Raw genomic sequence first — 19,228 nt, 5'->3', positions numbered from 1 at the left:
CTGTACCTATTTATTTAATGGTTAAGCATATGGTACAGTCACGTCTAAAAATATAAATACGGACAAAGTGCCAGAAATATGTAGAAACGATCTTATTGTCCCTATATTAAGTTAGTGTATACATATTTCTCGCACTTTGTCCGTATTAAGATTTTTAGACGTGACTATAGTATTGTTTCACATTATTCAGCAATATAATTATTTTAAAACATATTAGTTAACTGATTATGATTTGGGTAGTTGTTTAAGTGCCGAAGTTTCCTTATTTTCCTTTCATGGTTGGTTGCTATTACCTTTTAATTTTTGTTGGCACGCATGCTTATTTTGAAGTATCAAATGTATTTTTAATGGCCTCACCCAGTAAAATGGTTATTGTGTAACTTTATAGGTTTATTTATTCAATTATCTACTTGGTATAAAGTAGTTGTATTTATACATATAGTAATTAATTAGCTGCCCTGACTACTGATACGATATTTGTCCCTAGCAAACGAGAAATAATTACGTTTTAGGCATATTTACAAAAAAAATCGGTATCAAAATAAGTATAGCTTTATTTAAGAAGCCTAGCAGCAGTTTTCATACTACAATGGTAGCCATGAGGAATACCCAATCGACAGTACTCCAAAATACTTCCTTGTTTTCTGTATATCAAGACATCCCTGAACATCCAGAGTCACAAAGAAATTGGGATGATCCATTGTGCAAATTACCCTTCTCGACCAGTGCAGCGCTGCGGAAAGAGCTCGACTCTTGGCAGCGGGCACTAGAGAAGCAGGGCACTGGCTCCGCGCGCATCCATCCCCTAAAATTGGAACTTTTTTAGAGCCCAACACGCTCCGGCTCTCGATTTGCCTCCGTTTAGGTATTCCGGTGTGTGCCCCTCATCGTTGCCCCTGCGGTGCGGACGTTGACCACTTAGGTCATCACGGTCTCTCCTGCCAGAGGAGCGCGGGCCGCTTTTCCAGACATGCCGCCCTTAACGACATCATCCGTCGGTCTCTTGCATCGGTCAATGTGCCTGCTCTATTGGAGCCGACCGGCATATTGAGAAGTGACGGCAAGAGACCTGACGGGATGTCCTTGATTCCGTGGAGTATGGGGCGGGTGCTGGTGTGGGATGCAACATGCGTGGACACGCTAGCCCCGTCACATCTCCACGGAACCTCGGTAAGGGCGGCAGCTGCTGCGGAGGCGGCTGAAAACGCAAAGGTGGGGAAATACCGCGGTCTCGGTGCCGAATACAGTTTTGTTCCGTTCGGCGTCGAGACCCTGGGTCCGTGGGGTCCTGGCGCTCTGAGTCTCCTTAGAGACCTTTCAAAGAGAATCAGGGACGCAACTGGGGACCGGAGAGCTGGCAGTTACCTCGCTCAACGCATCAGTCTGGCAGTTCAGCGGGGTAACGCAGCCAGCATCATCGGGACCTTGCCGCAGGGACCTTTTTTAGATTTAGTTTAGTTTAGTGTAGTTTTATTTTTGTATAGTCTGTATTTAGATTAATTGTAATTTTAAGTTTTTATTTATTGTTTCTGACATGTTTTTGTACCTTATATCCAACAAAAAAAGTTGATCAATATTAAAAGCTTTATTTATTTAAAAACAATCAATATAATCATAAACTGAAATAGGTATCATACTCGTACCATTATCATACACTAAAGAAAATGTGACCAAGTCCAGGTGGCCGAGGCGGGAATCGAACTCGCGTCTTCAGCTTACGCGGCTAACGGCCCAGCGGTACCCGTCCTAAATTCTCTAGTGAATGCTATCTTTGAAAGGCTAGGCGCCTTTAACCAACTCTAACTCTCAATATAATTATATCAAATATCCAACGAGTAATATTTCGAAATTTACTCCATATCACTTTTGTCACGTCTCTAGCTAATAAACTTTAACTAACTGCAACCCAAAAGTTTACAAACAAATCCAACTACTGTCGTCAATTCACTAGTCGGCAGTTTTTATTGCCACGTTAAACTGTGAACACGCTATAAACCAGAATAGTGAACTGAGGGCCTACCGGGAAATACGAAAATCGAAATTTCTTTACCTGCCTCTCCATCGCTCGAATATGCAAGAGTGATAGAGAGGCAGATTATGAAATTTCGATTTTTGTGTTTCGCGGTAGGCGGTTGACGCTTTTACAGGTCGGTCGCTGAAACTTTAAATAAACTTTTTGTTCTACGACACTGCATATGTAATGTTCTCACTAAATATTTATACTTAATTTAGTTGTGCATACTTAATGGTTTCATTAAACAATGTACGTTTTTCTTTATTAATTGATTTATTTAAGAACTTTTATCGTACGTACTTTAAACTAAATTACAAGCATCTACGGCGAAGAGCGCTGGTGGCCTAGCGGTAAGAGCGTGCGACATTCAATCCGAAGGTCGCGGGTTCAAACCCAGGCTCGTACCAATGAGTTTTCGGAATTTATGTACGAAATATATTTACCTATATAATCATATCCGGGAGGTACAGGCAACTGCAAGTGTACATATGTGTGTCAGTCCTAAACAAAAGGGACCTTGGCGGAAATTGAGTTATCTATCTAAGGGATATAAATCTAGAAACTTATACCTAACTATTAATACAACAGTCAACCCACCTAAAAATACCGCCATAAGGTCCCTTTTGTTTTGGACTGACACAAATGACGTCCAAAGTTGAATGTAAGAACTAAAACACGTACTAAAAAACTTACACAAGTATGTAAAAAAAAACGATGCCGCTTATAATCGTTTGTCCCTTTCCACCATACCAATACGTCGGAAAGGGACAAACGATTATTAGCGGCATCGTAACTTCAGTAGACGTTTATGAATAAGGGGGTTAGAATTTTCTTATGCCTTTTATAAAAAACTTTGCTATTTGCTAACGCACTTAGCTAACGATGAATTATAGTTTGTATTATAATATCACACAATATTTTGAAACAGTACCCCTAGTGTAAATTTAGTCGACAGCGAAACGTGACGTACGCGTTTGCGTTAAGTCTCATTTTGTATGGGTTTTTGAACAGCGCGCCAAGCGGGACGTTTTGGAAAGTCAAAAATCTCATACAAAATGACACTTAACGCAAACGCGTACGTCACGTTTCGCTGTCGAAAATATTTACACTAGGGGTACTGAACATGTAACAAAACTATTACGACAGCAAAACGGAACCGACAGCTCACAAACAAATAAGATTTTCATAGGGGCGTTAATACACTGTAACTGAACGGCTGTGACCAATAAACGATTTTATATGTCTCGGACTATTAATTCAAATTAACCATAATCCTGGCGAAAATAGTCATTTAAATTTCGCGTGAACGTCATTTTACTGCTCTTGAACACATGGAAACATTAAAGTTGAGTGGACGGGCACGCCTCGTTTGTTTTGCCAAATACTATGTTGCGAACGTGAGGGGGACAAATAGTCGCCAGTGTATTATAATTATAACACTCCGTATGTGTATGTTTATTTTCAAATGATGTAATGTTTGGATGATGAATATTTATTTGTTTTACAAGGGGGCAAAGTTGTTGTTTAACCACTCGTGCTAATATTGATACTCGAGCAAGCGAAATATTACAAAATTGATCTCTCGCTACGCTGGTCGTTCGAGAAGTGGAATCTGGAGCGTTGCAAGGGTTTCAAGGCAAAAAAAAGTATTTATACAAAATTTGCCTTCGACAAAATTTTTTACCATTCCAACGCGAGGAAAAATAAAATACCAAAAAAATCAAATCTAATTAAATCCAAATGAACGTACCTAATAAGTAAATTACCATTCAAAATCATCATTTTAAAAGTCAATTCTACCAGCAAACATAAGGAAACAACGCAAAATTTTCATTTAATTACTTTGCCCGACATTAGGATACAATACAACTTTTTCATTAGTTTTTGAACAATCAAGAGGGCTTTTACCATTTGGTGTGGTGAAATTTTTTATTTTTATAATGGTGCAAATTTGTAATGTATTTTTTATCAGGAAATAAATCTAAATTTATATTGAAAGTAACTATATATGTTTTTCATTCCATTAATTCTATTACGATTGTATTATATTATATATACATTAAAAACACTTTCGATTTAATCTAACTTTATATATACAGTGTGTAAATCCAATACGGACAATAAAAGAAACCAGAAGTGGAATTTTAACCGTGTAATCATGAATTAAGAAGCTTTTTTAAGTTACACTTAATTACGACCCGTAATTAATTTTATAAAATTTACCAAGCAGCAATCGAATGTAAACATTACGAGACATAACATAACGTGACATAACGAGATACAAGCTTAACAAGCGTTGACAGTTACTATAAAAAGCTCGTATCTAACTTGTGTGTTGCTTTACATTGCGGGACGTATTATTTTGTATGGTTAATATTTTCATTGTATTTCTAAGCAAACGTTATCTCAACATACCTCTTAGATCCCCTGGTAACCACCGTTTAAAGGTTTGCCCGTATTGAATTTACACATTACATAGATCGTGTCATTCACGACAACGCATGCCTTGACTCGTAATACCATGTTATTAAAGGTTATATTTGACAAATCTGCGCGTCATCGTAGATGACACGAACTATATATAGCCATCAATTCTCCACAGAGCCGGCAGGACTACCGCGCGGCGTTCGTGCACTACTGCAACAGCCCGAGTCCAAGCGCGTTGGCCGCTTACTACGACTCCCACAACACCTACGTCCAGCAGCTGACAGCCACCAACGCCATGCTGGACCAGTACCACAAATACACTCTACCTACTATATTACAGGTAAGAGCTATCAATAGTGTTTATATTCATACATACATATACCCCCTTATTCATGATCGTCTACTAAAATTGACAAGCCGCTAATAATCGTTTGTCCATTTCCATCATACCAATACGTCGGAAAGGGACAAACGATTATTAGCGGCTTGTCAACTTTAGTAGACGTATATGAATAAGGCGGATAATCACGCTTATTTCCCGGACGGCTAGACAGAGACCACAGATTTCCACTTGCTACGATCCTGACATACCTCTTTCGCTTCCTTCACTTTCATAACATTCTTTATACACGCTGGACGGTTTAGGGTGCTCTTGACCTGGCCATTCTTCAAGATCAAAGTCCGCCATCCGTCACTGCATATAGGTACGCTGCATAAAATTCTGCATTTCGCTCGCACTTGTTCGTACATGAGTTGGCGGAAGCGAGACGCACGGGTCAATGACATCATATAGATATAATTTTGACATCAAAATGTAAGTTCGAATTGGCGTTAGGTCTTCGTTGAATTATAAAGCTACCATTACAGTATATGTTCATTTTTTAATATGTTTGTTTTGTTTTGTATGTTTATTTCTATTATGTTTACCAGTTGTATTTCGTTGTATCAATAAAGTATATCCATAATACATATATACATCTATAAAAAAATAACGTTAAGAAATTATATTATGAGCGCTGGTGGCCTACCGGTAAGAGCGTGCAAGTTTCAATCCGAGCTCGCGGGTTCAAAGTTTCAAACCCCGTCTTCGTACCAATGAGTTTTTCGGAACTTGATGTACGAAATATCATTTAATATTTACAAGTCGCTTTTCGGTGAAGAGAAACATCATGAGGAAACCGGACTAATCCCGATAAGGCCTAGTTTATCCTCTAGGTTGGGAGGTCAGCCCGCAGTCGCTTTCGTATAAACTAGAGCCTACGCCAATTCTTGGGATTAGTTACCAAGAGAACGCCAGACTCTCATGAGCCGTGGCAAAAATGTCGAAACAATGCGAGGAAGAAGAACGTTACGAAATTATATTCTATATAAAAAAAAAAAAAAAAAAAACATTTTATCCTAAATGATCGAACAAATTATAATTTAGCAAATGGAAACGTCAAGTTTATTTATTTCACAGGTTTGTATCGGTCGAGTGAGGGGGAAAATAATAATATCAATCACAAAGTGGTGGGAATTCTCTTCGATAAGTAAAGTGGCTTTTTAATATCAACCTGTCAAATTAACGGCTTTTATACCATCAAGGCTTTTACTGGCTTTTATTAAATTGTAGCGTAATATTATATTTACCTTTGGGTTTTTATGCTTCAACTTGTAAGGTTCCGTAGCTAAAATAGATTCTTGTTTGTGTTTCACGCTTAAAGAAAAAAGTTTTTTGTGTTAATTGTATTGAAAAACCCGTAAAAACATCTTTGAAATCCAATGCTTCGAAACCTAAAGTATGACTTGAACGTGACTATGAGTACCTATATACCGCCTAAATATATAATTATATTTCTTGCCACCTGGAAATAATACATATCAGAAAAGACGGAAATATATTGGCCATCTATACGGCAAATTTATTTTACCTTGAGAAGTCATATTTAAAAAATTGAATTAAGCTTAAATATTTATTTTGTGCTAATCTCTGTACCTACTGATTTTTTATTTTGCTTTCAGTTTGATTGTTAAATGATCAGTCTACAATCTTGCCTACTTTGCAACCTGATTGTTTAGTAGAAAATGTCTCGTTCAATATGTTTTGCGGAATAATGCTTAAATCCATAAATACCGGCGGCAAAACGAGCACGCTCGATTAAAAATTCTAAGCGGTAAAAAGAGTAATTTTTTTTATTTTTTTTTTCAAAAAGAATTAACCATATAAATTTCAGACACACAAATAAATTTCCGTTAAAAGACAGATTTTATTAAACATTAAGGTTCACTCAGAATCATCAGACTCAGAAGAGCTAAATACCCTAGAGGGTGATTACAAATAGAACAAACTTGCTACGTTGTACCTACTCCAAACTACTAACTCTTTACCTTACATAAGCTCCTTTTAGTTGGGAATATATTAGACTTAAACAAACACATATTCATTTCATTAAAAGTGGTATGAACATTAAACATACGGGTTCACTTGTCTGGTAACTTCTGAGAACACGAAACTAGCAAGTCAACGACCGGTCAATGCAAAGATATATCACTACGTTTTGCCTAAGCGTAACACTGTGCATTGCATCTCACTCTCTTATTAATCAAGTTGTGAAGCGCAAATAGACAATGGAACAAGAAATTGGACAGGCGAATTACCACCCAACTACAGGTATACTTTCCCTTATCACCCTGCAATATGCAATTCATATAATTAAAGTATTCCGAATCATACGAGTGCTCATACTTACAAACAAAGGATAAACGAAGTGAAGAAACAACGAACGGAAGACGGAAGAACGGAAGACGATGACGTACGGAAGAACGAACGACGGTATTAGCAATGTAATTAAATCATGCGTTGCTACCATTGAATTAAATCCAGAAACGTTTCTGCCTAAATTATTATAGGTTGATATTGAAAATATTACGAGTAACAATTTTCTATCCAATTGAGGTTGATCGGTGTGTAATCAAGGGAGTAATAGCAGCAATTTCAAAACTCGAATAGTCGTAAAACTCCACAGTCGCAATTCGATTTCCGTTCATTAATCAATCAATTGAGACGTACCTGTCACAACATTCTACTGCAATTCAGGAACGAGTATTCAATCTAAGTTGGTAAACTCCCGGCTTTTGTGTAGTTCCCATCCAACTTTGCCTAGACGGACGGTTATCTTGCAATCATAAACCAAAAAGGCACATAACCAATCATCGCCCATCGCTTATACGACGTTTTCGCCTAGTAGTTGGCTGTCTACGGACCGAAATGAAACCAAGCCTCAAACGAAACGAGGTCGATTAGGGCTGCAATTCCCGTGACACTCGAAAAGATATATTCGCTTAGGTAACAAAAATAGAATGGAGTTGGGTAAATATAACCAGCGAAATAAGTCAAATGGCTCTCTGGAGCCCGCGGGACGCTTGCTTTTTGGGTCGGCTAGGTGCCTATTTCTTATTGCCAACTAGATCTTAAAGCCCGCTAAAAACTGTTGCTGCATAAATATACCGGTGATCTTATCCTCTTTCAATCAACCAACCACCACCGTGTGAGTCTTGATGAAATTTCTTTAAAACCAAGTTTTTAAGTCCGCATAAAAGATTTATGTAAATAATGTTTCGAGTATTGGTTTTAATTTATTGTCATGTTATTTACAAAAGCAAAGCAGATTTTTTGATTGAAACACTGATTAAACACAGTTTAAAAACTCTATTGTGCCGAAATTTGTTCTCAATTTACACAGACGTTGCTACGAATATGAAATGTAAATAAAAGCTACAGCTCGATTTTTACGTAAATACTCATAGTTTCGGATGTTCATTTAATTTGAACCTATATTTCGTTTCCAATATATTGGTGCATTTAGTTGGCAACCCTAAAATTGGAATCCTGCCATTCATGAGACTTGTTCAACGGACATCCGTACTAAGTCTGGTTTTAATTAAACTGCCTGATGAGTTATGCTGGAGATGTCACTTACAATACATATTCATAATAAAACTAGATTTTAGTAGTATTAAATATATGCGGAAAACGGGTGTGTAACTATATAACGGTTTAGTAATGGCATTTTAGAAATATTTAATGTTAATTTACATTACAATGTAAACTTAATTAAATTTTATCTTTACTTTAAGCTTATCGGAGTAAAAACCCTTAATTACAATCTAGGATTCGGGGAAATGATGACAAGGTTGTCATTGAACATTTTAATTAATGAGAAATGTTTTATATGCCCATATAGTAGTAGTAGTTGTAAAGAGATATTTAATTCGTAAATAATTTGGAAATTTAAATTAATGGTCAAGGGAATATGAAATTATGGATTCTATTCTTACGTTTTTTTATTATATTACTTTTGTTAATATGTACGTAATCATTTTTTTTTGTTAATATGTATGTAACAGTAACAGCCGTGGTCTAAATACTCTAAATATATATTTAATATTTCAGGACCTGGAGGAAATATTGACGGACGTGACCACGGCAGTCAGCGAGGCCATTTGTAATGAAGGGGGGATTATCACGGATAAGGTAAGATATAAGCCCTGTCAAGATACGAGAGCCTGCCGCGAAACACGGAAATCAAAATTTCGTTATCGCCTCTCTGTCGCTCGAATAAGCAAGTTTGATAGAGAGGTAGATAACGTAATTTCGATTTTCGTGTTTCGCGGTAAGCCCTATAACGTGGATTGCAGAAAATGCAATAACGAACCTTCCGTTTTCATGTTTACCGCTATTAAGTAATCATCGGGTTTTCACAACTTTTGATTGAATATTGCTTCATAGTTACTACCGATACATTTTGAAAGTATCTGTTCTTCAATACTTTTTCGTATTTTGCACAACTAACGAGAATCGCAATAACAAACAAACGTTGATGATTTTGGGAGCATAACACTAAGGAAAAAGTAATTGTGAAAATACCTAATGAACGACCAAATGTAAATCAATACGACGGAGCAACAATAGCTAGTTTATTGTAGGTAATTCATACAGATGTCGTGTTTGTTCTGTATATAATGGACATTATGATACAGCATGTTGTCATGGCCTTCACCACAAATTTGACCAATAAAATCAAATAAATATATCTAAATGTAAATTGTTACTGATTTATTTAGTAAAGTCTATTAACAGTCCAAGTAAACCTAATATGTATCTATTCGTATTGTATCTATACCAAGGATGTATGTCATCGCCTAGTAGCTCTAGGCTATCTGTGTAAGATTGTCCCCAATATATTTATTTATTTATTTAAACTGTATTTTTATTGAAAATAAACATAAAATATATAAACAAATATAATACTAAATTAAATTAAAACTATAAAAAAATGTAACCCAGAAACCAAAGCTCTTAGTTCCGAAGCAGATATAAACAGATAGGTACCTATTATTTCTAACAAAAAAAAGGTTCGTATGTTTTGAATGAAAACATAGTACTTTGAAACGAAAACACGCTTTCAGAAAGCTTTCGATTTCAGAAAATATAAACTAAGCCGACCTAGATATTTCAGTATGTCTGTATGTAGGCATAGATGCAAGTATGCATTTACTTCACTGTTGATAATACCAAAAGTGCTTATAGACTTCCCAATGCGTAACGTCATAAGCATAGTGGGTCAAACTCAAAACTGTGTTCACGTCTTTCCTGTAGACTTGCCCAAAAGTTAAGGGATATAACGGTTAATTTAATTTTTTAACCCTTATCCACATAAAAAGATACTTCTGAGGAGAGAAAATTTGTGTGTTCATCTGAACTGTACAGTTCTTTCTCCTGTCGTCGATAGTTAACTGCTTGTGGGCATGTAATGATTTTATCACACTTATCCAAATAAAAGGAGTACCTTTTCATGTGGATAAGGGTTAAAAAAGAAAATTAGCCATTATAGCCCTTAACTTTTGGGTATGTCTACAGGAAAGACGTGAACACAGTTTTAAGTTTGACCCAAGTAACATGACGGCTTTAATTTGATGTATTATTCTCACTGCACCCACGACAATTTCAGTTTTGCGTTTGCCTTACTATTGACTGGTAGAGAATGCCTTAAGACATCAAGTCCGCTATTTGCACTTATGTTTATTGTGGAATAAAGTTTAAATAAATAAACAGATCTAAACACGGATCCCAAATTAACACACGCGACAGTACTTTTGGTCATACTCGTTAGCGTACCTACGGAGGAACTCTTCAAAAAACGTTACATGTACGGCTATTTTAAACAACTTAACTTTCTGCGCAGTCGAACCAGCAGCTTCGGCGATACGAGTCGCTCTGCGCGCAAGCTCGCGCAGTGTCGAGTACAGCGGACCTCGCGCACCTGGCGCGCGCTTTGCTGACATCTCAGCCGCCGGCGCGCCCGCCCCGCCGCGAGTTCTTGCCACCGTACCCACCTGAACCTGATGACCCGCCACTCGACGTTGCTGCGGTAATTAATGAATGAATGAAATACTTTATTGCGATAAACAATAATATTAAGTAGCAATACACGTTTAGCGACAAATGGCATAAAATTTTACACCTAAAATAAATAATGAAAGAAAACATTGCGACAGCAAAGACGTTGTTGGTGGTTAGCAAGTTTGCACGCTCGTGACGCTTGCAGCGTGCGGTCCGCGTCCTTCGGGTCATCCCTATCGCCTAGGCGGTCATAGAAATGGCATGCAAAATAAGTTTTAGAACCCATAACGATTCAGTGCGGCTTTATGAACTTTCGTGCCATGACATGTGAATTTAAAATGGCAATACAATCTTCGTCAGGTCTAAGTCTGGGACATCAGATGGGTAGGTACTTAAACACTGAACCCTGCCGCGGTATTGTTGGCGTTCAGCAGACACGACGGAAAGACGTTCGGTTTTGTTTGGTAAAAGTGTTTATTTGAGTTGAATGTGGATTATTAAAACATAATAATACCGTAACACAAGCTACTCTAAAATAAAATAAAACTATAAACTATTGACAGGAAACCGCAATATTGAGTGTGTCGCTACGCGAACTTTCTGCTTCGACCAATATCATGAATATCACTGATAGCGCCTAACACATAGGCTTCCGTATTGAAAAGATTCGGATCTAGTAACACGTGTAAGCTCTATATATATATACAGCAGTCAGTTCGCGTGTCCCAATGGGAATTCCCATCAGGAAAATGTCTTTGTCCTATTACCAGGTGCCTACAAATACACAACGATAGCTACCAAGAAAGGATATACTTCAGAGCTTAGGAGCTACAGAGAACACAACTCGGGAAAGCAATAATAAATTCAAATTTAGATCGTAAATATTTAGTTGTTTTACGATCGAACAAAAGAAAATACGGTGTAGGTTCATAATATCATAACTTATAATTTATAAATCGATATGTTCCTGTATGGGGAGCGAGTTCGGCTATATACTTACGTAAAGAGGCCCACTGATTACCAGTTCGCCGGACGATATCGGCCTGACAGTTTTTCGCTAAAGCTGACAATCACGAATAACTGACATGCCAATATCTTCCGGCAATGGGCCCCTTAAGGGCACGATGCACTTACATGATCGTATATTCTTTACCCATCTATCTAAATCGAACAGTGATTTGTAATAGAGAAGTAAAGTTAAAGAAATACATGCTTCCTACTTTGACACCCGAACCAGGTGGCGCTGTACTGAATTATCAAACGTCAACTTTTGCCACGAATTGGTCATAGACCTTAAACTATGTTAAATACACAATACTGGATATTTGCTTTAATTGCAAAAAATTATATAGTTGATCATATAACCTTAAAATCGACCCATCGAAGCAAGTTGCTTGGCAAACATCAAGTTCCCGCCCAACTTGAGTTAACTTTATAATGCAACAAAGTTAGTCCCAGTTGGAGTGCGGTCTGCATCTAAATCCCAGGAGGCGAACTGTCGCATTCCAAGAAAGACAAACTATAGTTCGGGTGTTGTTTGTCTTGCGAGGTGTGTTGGATTAAGATCTATCTATACAGCCGTATTTGTAGTCGTACGATATGACATTGTATGGCGCTTATCAGATATAGCCAGAAATTGATTTTTACGGTATCAATGTTTGCGCGATTACAATATCCCGTTGGGTTTAGATGTAAGCATAACTATATTAATTGTAAGGAAACTTTTTTTATATCATACCATACATTTTTGTATTTAAAGTTGTTCTTACACTTATCTTGCGCTCCAGTCACATATTTAACATATTTTCCTTTTTTTTTCATTTTTGTAATGAATTTAGGTATTATAATGACTCTGCTTAAAAGCAGACTTATATGTATGTGGATTAAAGTATCAATCTTCCTAAGGGTATAATGGAATTGGATTGTCGGATAATAGTTTATCCCCTAAGGAAAAAACGTACAGTTCATCAAAGTTTTAACTTGAAACTGAAACAATTTTCCGCAGCGAATGAAAAGGTTTACGGCAAAATTGAATTTCTCTATTACATCGCCGGTATTTCATTTTGTGAGGAAGGATTATCTACATAATAGTATTATGAATTCTAGAGTTCTATATGTAGTAAAATCTATGTTATTGCCTTGCTTTTGCATACGTGATTGGCTATTCTAACTGATTCTATAAATGCAAATTTTTCTTTTCTTAATAATGGTCTGTCGGTATTTGCGCGGCAGTATAACGATAAATATGAATAAGTTAATAAACACTATATAGTAGAATATAAATTATTTTTTCTGTCACGGGACGTGGCTGGCATGCTCGATGTCTGTAGAAGATATAAACCGCCCTTCAACCGTTTAACCGATTTCGAGAAAATTCCGTATGGAGGTAGTTTAGATCCAGGCACATGGTAGTTTTTGCCACCGAAATCATCATTCTACGCGGATGAAGTCGCGGACAGAAGCTAATCAAAAGTAAAACTGTTCCTTTTTTCCCTATTGTTCCATTAGTAATATTCCATATCTCGTCTATGCCATATGCGCCCGAAAAATATTGAATTCGGATTTATTCAGATAAAAATACCTTTAGTGTTTTATTAGTGATTTAATAAGGTACACACTTCTCTCTGGGACCTCGATGTAAAGCATATGGTTTAGAAAGAATTTACCCAATCCGCCCGAGTAACATTAACGATTTCGGACAAATACTACAAAAAAAATTACGGATTGTGAACAAGACAACATTACACAAAAAAAATCGTACTATGTGAACCGCAATTACACATGATTTGTAAAGCGAAACATCTGGGCATAGTCTAATCATATGTTTTAGTTTTAAAAAAAGTTTAGGATCTGTGCAATGTGGCCTTTTAGAGAAAATGGCATGTTACTTACGACAACTCCGACTTTGACATCCAATATAACTATAATGGAGCGTTTCTATCGACCAGCGATGGTTCAACGCCATGAATGTCCGATAGGCTTTGGTTTTTAGCTGATTCTTTTAGCTGTCTCCCTCATTTCGGTTGCATCAGAAATAATCGGGTATCCAAAATATTGCGTGAAAAATTGTTTTTAAGTAAAAATAAAAATTCACTACATTTATTTTGCAGACGCTCAATTGAGCAATCATGAAGAGGACACTTGATAACATGTTTTAGCAGCATATTAACCTTTTGTTTCTTTAAATCGTACCAAGGAGTCGGTAAATAGTCTCAAATTAAGCTCGATATAGGCTTGTCCGAAATATTTTTGCTAGACGATTTTGAAAGCATCATAAAGTCCCTAAAACAACAAATTATAAAACCTTCTTATATCAGATATGGCGTACAAATACCCTCAGATCATACCCGAAGTACATAGTAATACAAAATAATAAACAAGTCAACAGTTAGACCAGATTCAATCTGTATTTATAATAAACGATACAGTATTTATCCCTTACCTCTACCTTCCATACTAGAGATGCTTAAGATTTAATTTTCATAGATTTTTGTTAGCTTTCAAATTAATGGCGTCATATATCCCATCACTGGAGCAAAACCACAGTTTTAAATAATTAATTAATAATATTGAAACCAACTGAAGTATATATACTTAACTACATCGAAAACATAAAGGACGAGTAGGACACACTTTTAGCGCATAAATCAGTAGATGTTTTCTGTTAAATGTCCCATGATTGATGCCGTTTACATATAGGGGTTCAATGTTAGACGTCAATATATAGATAAATCTATGTTTGTCGTGATGAAGCTGGAGACCCTCATATGGTTTATCATAAAAAAAATATTAATATTATAATAGCTTAAAAGGCGATGCCGAAAATGAAGAGGAAGCACTTACTAAAAATCTGTTTAAATAAATTTGAAATCAGGAAAAGCGGAGGTATAGTATATAGCGTACTTCTACTGTAATAAATAGAGAGATCTCCTAAAAGAGATTCACACGAAAGTTACCGTACGGGGTCAATTTGGACCCTATATATCTTCGGGCTATTCCATTTAAATGTCCTAATAGATTCGCTCGAGGATCGGCCACTCGGACCCTTTCGGGATAAGTAAAAACACCCTGTTTTTATCCAAACCGATCTACCATCAGATATAATAAACGTACTTGTCGAGCCGAGATCACATTACTAAACCAGTTAAATACCGATAAAAGACAGGTAGATCAATAAAAATAGTGACATGAAAAGATCGATACGCAAGAATATCTAGACTCTGACATAGAGAAATAAGAAGTAAACAGCGTGTTCACTGCTCACTCCATACATCTGTACTTATATAACATTCTTTTCTTCTTTTGGCTTCTAAAGTGCGTAGTTAAAATCTTTCGGATTTCTCGTGTTACACCGTGTATATAATGTGAAAATGCAGCATCGTTTTGATAATTATTAAAGAAAGGTAGAAAATTAAATATAAATAATAACATATTCTATTTTTTGTACGTGTTGTCAAATTGAAATTGCATGCCAATGTACAACTGGTAGTTATTTATAAAATAACGCCCATATCCAATTCGAATCAATCAGTAACCAAACAAACCACAGACCAACAAAGCTATCAAATATTGAAACTTTCGTCAAATATACATTTAGGTATTTCACCTACTGAATGAAAAATTTGAAATCGTGTTCCCCAATAAATAATATTCACGAATAATTTTTTTTTAAATAAATATTGGCTCTCATATAGCAGACTAAATCAAAGCCCCTTAAATACATGTATTCCGAATTAAGTCTTGACTGCCTATTGTATGAATTAAGGATATTGAACAGCTAAAACTGAATTCAAACTGATTTGCTAAATTAAGTCGATAGTGTCACACTTTTAGCACTGTCTAATAATGTGTTCGCCAAGTGTAGAACTGTAAACCCGCCTTGAATATGTCGGGAAAAAGACATAACTATTATAATTTACAATATAGGAAGACTAGGTAATCTGATTATTTTGTATGAATACATAAATAGACACGCTAACAATAAACGCAGTGTATCTCGCTTGCACCTATGTCAGGACGATGGACATGCATTATGATGCACGCACTCGCTAGCGAAATATGTCCTTACTTGATACTTGTAGTTCATACTATCTTGCGTTTATAACACAATTAGCAACATTCAACGTCAATGGATAATGCATACTATAGAAAATGCATATTTTGGTTGATTTGTAGATTTTACAATACATTAGGAATAAGAAGTAAAATAATCGAAATGTAGGTTTTTGCTAAACCATGTTATAATATAATAAATATGAACATTGTGTACAGGAGGTGATGCCACCGGTGTTGCGTGGAGAAATGCTACTGGATCGCATGGGCGGCGGACAGGCGCGCATGAGCTACGAGCAGCTGCGCAAGGATGCACAAGACCTGGAGATGCAGATCAAGCAACTACAGGTACGTTAGTTCTATAACCTCCCACAGGAGATGCCACCTAGTTGTGTGGGGGGATTCTACTGGACCACATGTGTGATGTACAGGTGCGCATGAGCTACGAGCAGCGCGCAAGGATGCGCAAGACCTGGAGATGCAGATCAAGCAACTACAGGTACGTTAGCTCCTTAGCTCTATAACCTCGCACAGGAGATGACACCGCTGTTGCGCGGGAAGATGCTGCTGGCCCGCATGAGCGGGGGCCAGACGCACGTGAGCTACGAGCAGCTGCGAAAGGACGTGCAAGACCTGGAGATGCAGGTCAAATAACTATTGGTACTTTAGCTCCAATATCTTGTACAGTAACTATATGTGTGTCCTTACTCGAGGTGACTCGAATAACGACGTTATAGATTGTGTCAATGTCAGCTTTTAATTCTAGAGCGTGGATTGTAATGAATATATATGTAGCTAATAACTTCCAGTTCAACGACTCCGCTCGCTCAGCCGATAGATTATTTAACCAACCAAATTGACAATGAAATACTAATATTCAAATCCTCGATTTGCTTGTGTTAAACAAAATTACTAGCAACATTTTCTACAAAGGCGAGTTTCCTTGAATCTGCCTTGTTTGGGCGACTGGGCGGCGTGCTCCTGCCGAATATTTTCCCTGTAAATCACTTCAACGGAAACCTCCATTACGCTGGATGAATTGCGTTGCGACAAGCGACGCGTGATGGGAAAGGCGAAAGGTTTTGGAATTACGTTATAATTTGAATACGTCTCGTCTTTGTAATTGAAAAGGTTTAGTTTCTCATAAACAAAGGTAGAAAATTAAATATGAACAAAAAATTTTTTTTTAGTAGGTACATGGTTTCAAACTGAAAAATAATTGAGACCTGCTTACAAGCCACATAAATATGGTAAAAATAAAAATAAACTAATAAAACTCTTCACTGACCTTTTAAGTACTGAAGCAAATCAAAAACCCTTTGTAATAATACATATAAAGCCTCTAAGGATGATCGAGCCCAGTTTCTTTTTGATCAAAAGCTGTACGTTTACGTGTACGTTTATATCCAACGCACATAGAATGCTTTTGACACTAATTAAATACTTATAATTAGAACAACTTTACCCATGTTTTTGTTTGTATGTCATTACAACAAAACCACTTCTTAACCCCCCTTGTTCTCAAAACATACTCGTAAAATGCAAACTTTACCAGTCCCATGTGTACATTCTGTACTTACCCAATTCCCTTCGGCGCCCAACTTATGTGAAATTTAATTAACAAAGCATTCAGGAAAAAGTAAGCAAGGTTTCCTCTAACTTCCCAAAACACAATCTACTAGCATTGTGCCAGAGGCACATCTCTCATAAATGTCCAGTAGCTTATTGAGTGCGATGTTAAATAACTGACAAAAAAAACATACTGTTTTAAAAACGTTTTAGTGTGGTCGTATAGTAACAGCCGTTGCTCAATGTTTTTGTTGAATTACCTATTAAACAAAAAATATATATCAAAATAATTTATTTGAACAATCTACTTACAAACACTATTATTATAAAATATGTATATCCAATGCGGGAAATTAGAACTATTTCCAATTGTTCCAGGCGGGGAAATAGGACAATATTTTTCCATTTGTTTTCACCTAGTTTCCTATGGGACAGGACAGGGTATATCTTTCAACCCGCTTCATAGATAATACAATGACGCACTTTCAGAGCTTGAGAAATTAAAAAAGCTATTTTCAACTCGACTATCTACATGTGAAAAGTTAGCATGCCGAATGTAAGTGTATCCACATACACTTACATTCGGCATAAGGCCACCCTTATACTGATAATCACATGTATTATGCACCAGGCTTTATACTTTTTGGTTATTGTGTTGTGTTTATGGTCATTATAGTTTATATAGAGAACTCACTATCAGGTGAGATCGTGGTCAAACGCTTGCCTATCGTTATAAAAAAAAAAAAAAAAAAAAACTGTCACATTTGAGGGGACGCCGTCGCCCGATGTTAGAGTTAGACCAAGATAAGTCTGCAACGATTTTGATAGGACACCGAGTGCAAGTGCTATTTATACGTTATAATTTCATGGAAGTTTGACTATTACAATATTACTTGCACTGCGTGTGCTATCAAAATCGTTGCAGACTTGTGTTGGTCTGACTCTATGTCCCGTTTGATCTTATTTTTAATACGGTATATCGCGATGTAATAAAATAAATGTTACGGGAAGTAGTGATTTGTGTGCTAAACCCCATTTACTGATTTTTAAATCAATGTTATTACGAAGAAGAGAAATGAAAAATTATGTGACGAATAAAATATTTATGAACGCTTCCATATTAGCTAAGTCGCGCGACAATATCGCTGCAGCGCATGATTTCGTAGTATGGCAGTAGCAGTCGTTCTATGGCAGTTAATTTTATATGGAATAGCTCTGTCACGTAACATGTTTGTAGAAATGTTTCGGAAGTTTAGCACATTTATTTATTTAGGAATGCAACATTAAATTAACTCCAAGCAAAAGAGACTAAGGTACTCGTACTGTCAGGGAGACCATCATTTGACGCGTGACGTATAAAAAACTAATAGAATCTACCTACGTGATTTTTTTTATTGCAATATAGTCCCTATCCCTTGTCGCGCGATATGCGCAGGTAAAACGTGCAATGTAGAACCCCTTTAAAGCTTTACATTTTGCAAAAAAAACCTTTTACAGGCTGTCAACACCCAATGTCCTTGAAATTGATGTTACTTAAACAGTTTTTTAAGAAAGACTTTTTGTTTTAGTCAAGTAAGAAAAATATATGTTCATATTAATTATATTTCGAAGACCGTGGTTGTACTCGATCGATACACGATTGAACGAAATCGGCTCGATAGAAAATAATTGCAAAGATTGGTCTTAAAATCACAATTAAACGGTTTTATGTCTTTATTGTTTTGACTTATGGGTCTGCAATTAAAATCACAATTTCAAAACATTTATATCTAAACCGTGGTTGA

General features: G+C 36.5%; 1 protein-coding gene across 6 annotated transcripts in view; it reads left to right on the top strand.

Moving 5' to 3' along the window:
- The window catches only part of LOC133519992 (uncharacterized), a 270,730-nt gene that overhangs the window by 182,128 nt on the left and 69,374 nt on the right, over positions 1-19,228 (top strand). For all 6 annotated transcript variants that reach the window (XM_061854217.1, XM_061854218.1, XM_061854219.1 and 3 more), the window contains exons 6-9: positions 4,617-4,781; positions 8,874-8,954; positions 10,666-10,851; positions 16,095-16,223. In XM_061854217.1, coding sequence (XP_061710201.1) covers positions 4,617-4,781; positions 8,874-8,954; positions 10,666-10,851; positions 16,095-16,223 — 561 coding nt within the window. The remainder of the gene's footprint in view (positions 1-4,616; positions 4,782-8,873; positions 8,955-10,665; positions 10,852-16,094; positions 16,224-19,228) is intronic.

This window comes from Cydia pomonella, chromosome 7 (genome assembly GCF_033807575.1).
Source record: "Cydia pomonella isolate Wapato2018A chromosome 7, ilCydPomo1, whole genome shotgun sequence".
In the NCBI taxonomy this organism is placed as follows: domain Eukaryota; kingdom Metazoa; phylum Arthropoda; class Insecta; order Lepidoptera; family Tortricidae; genus Cydia; species Cydia pomonella.
The sequence above is the reverse complement of the archived record's forward strand: the minus strand, read 5'-3'. Positions and strand labels throughout refer to the sequence as shown.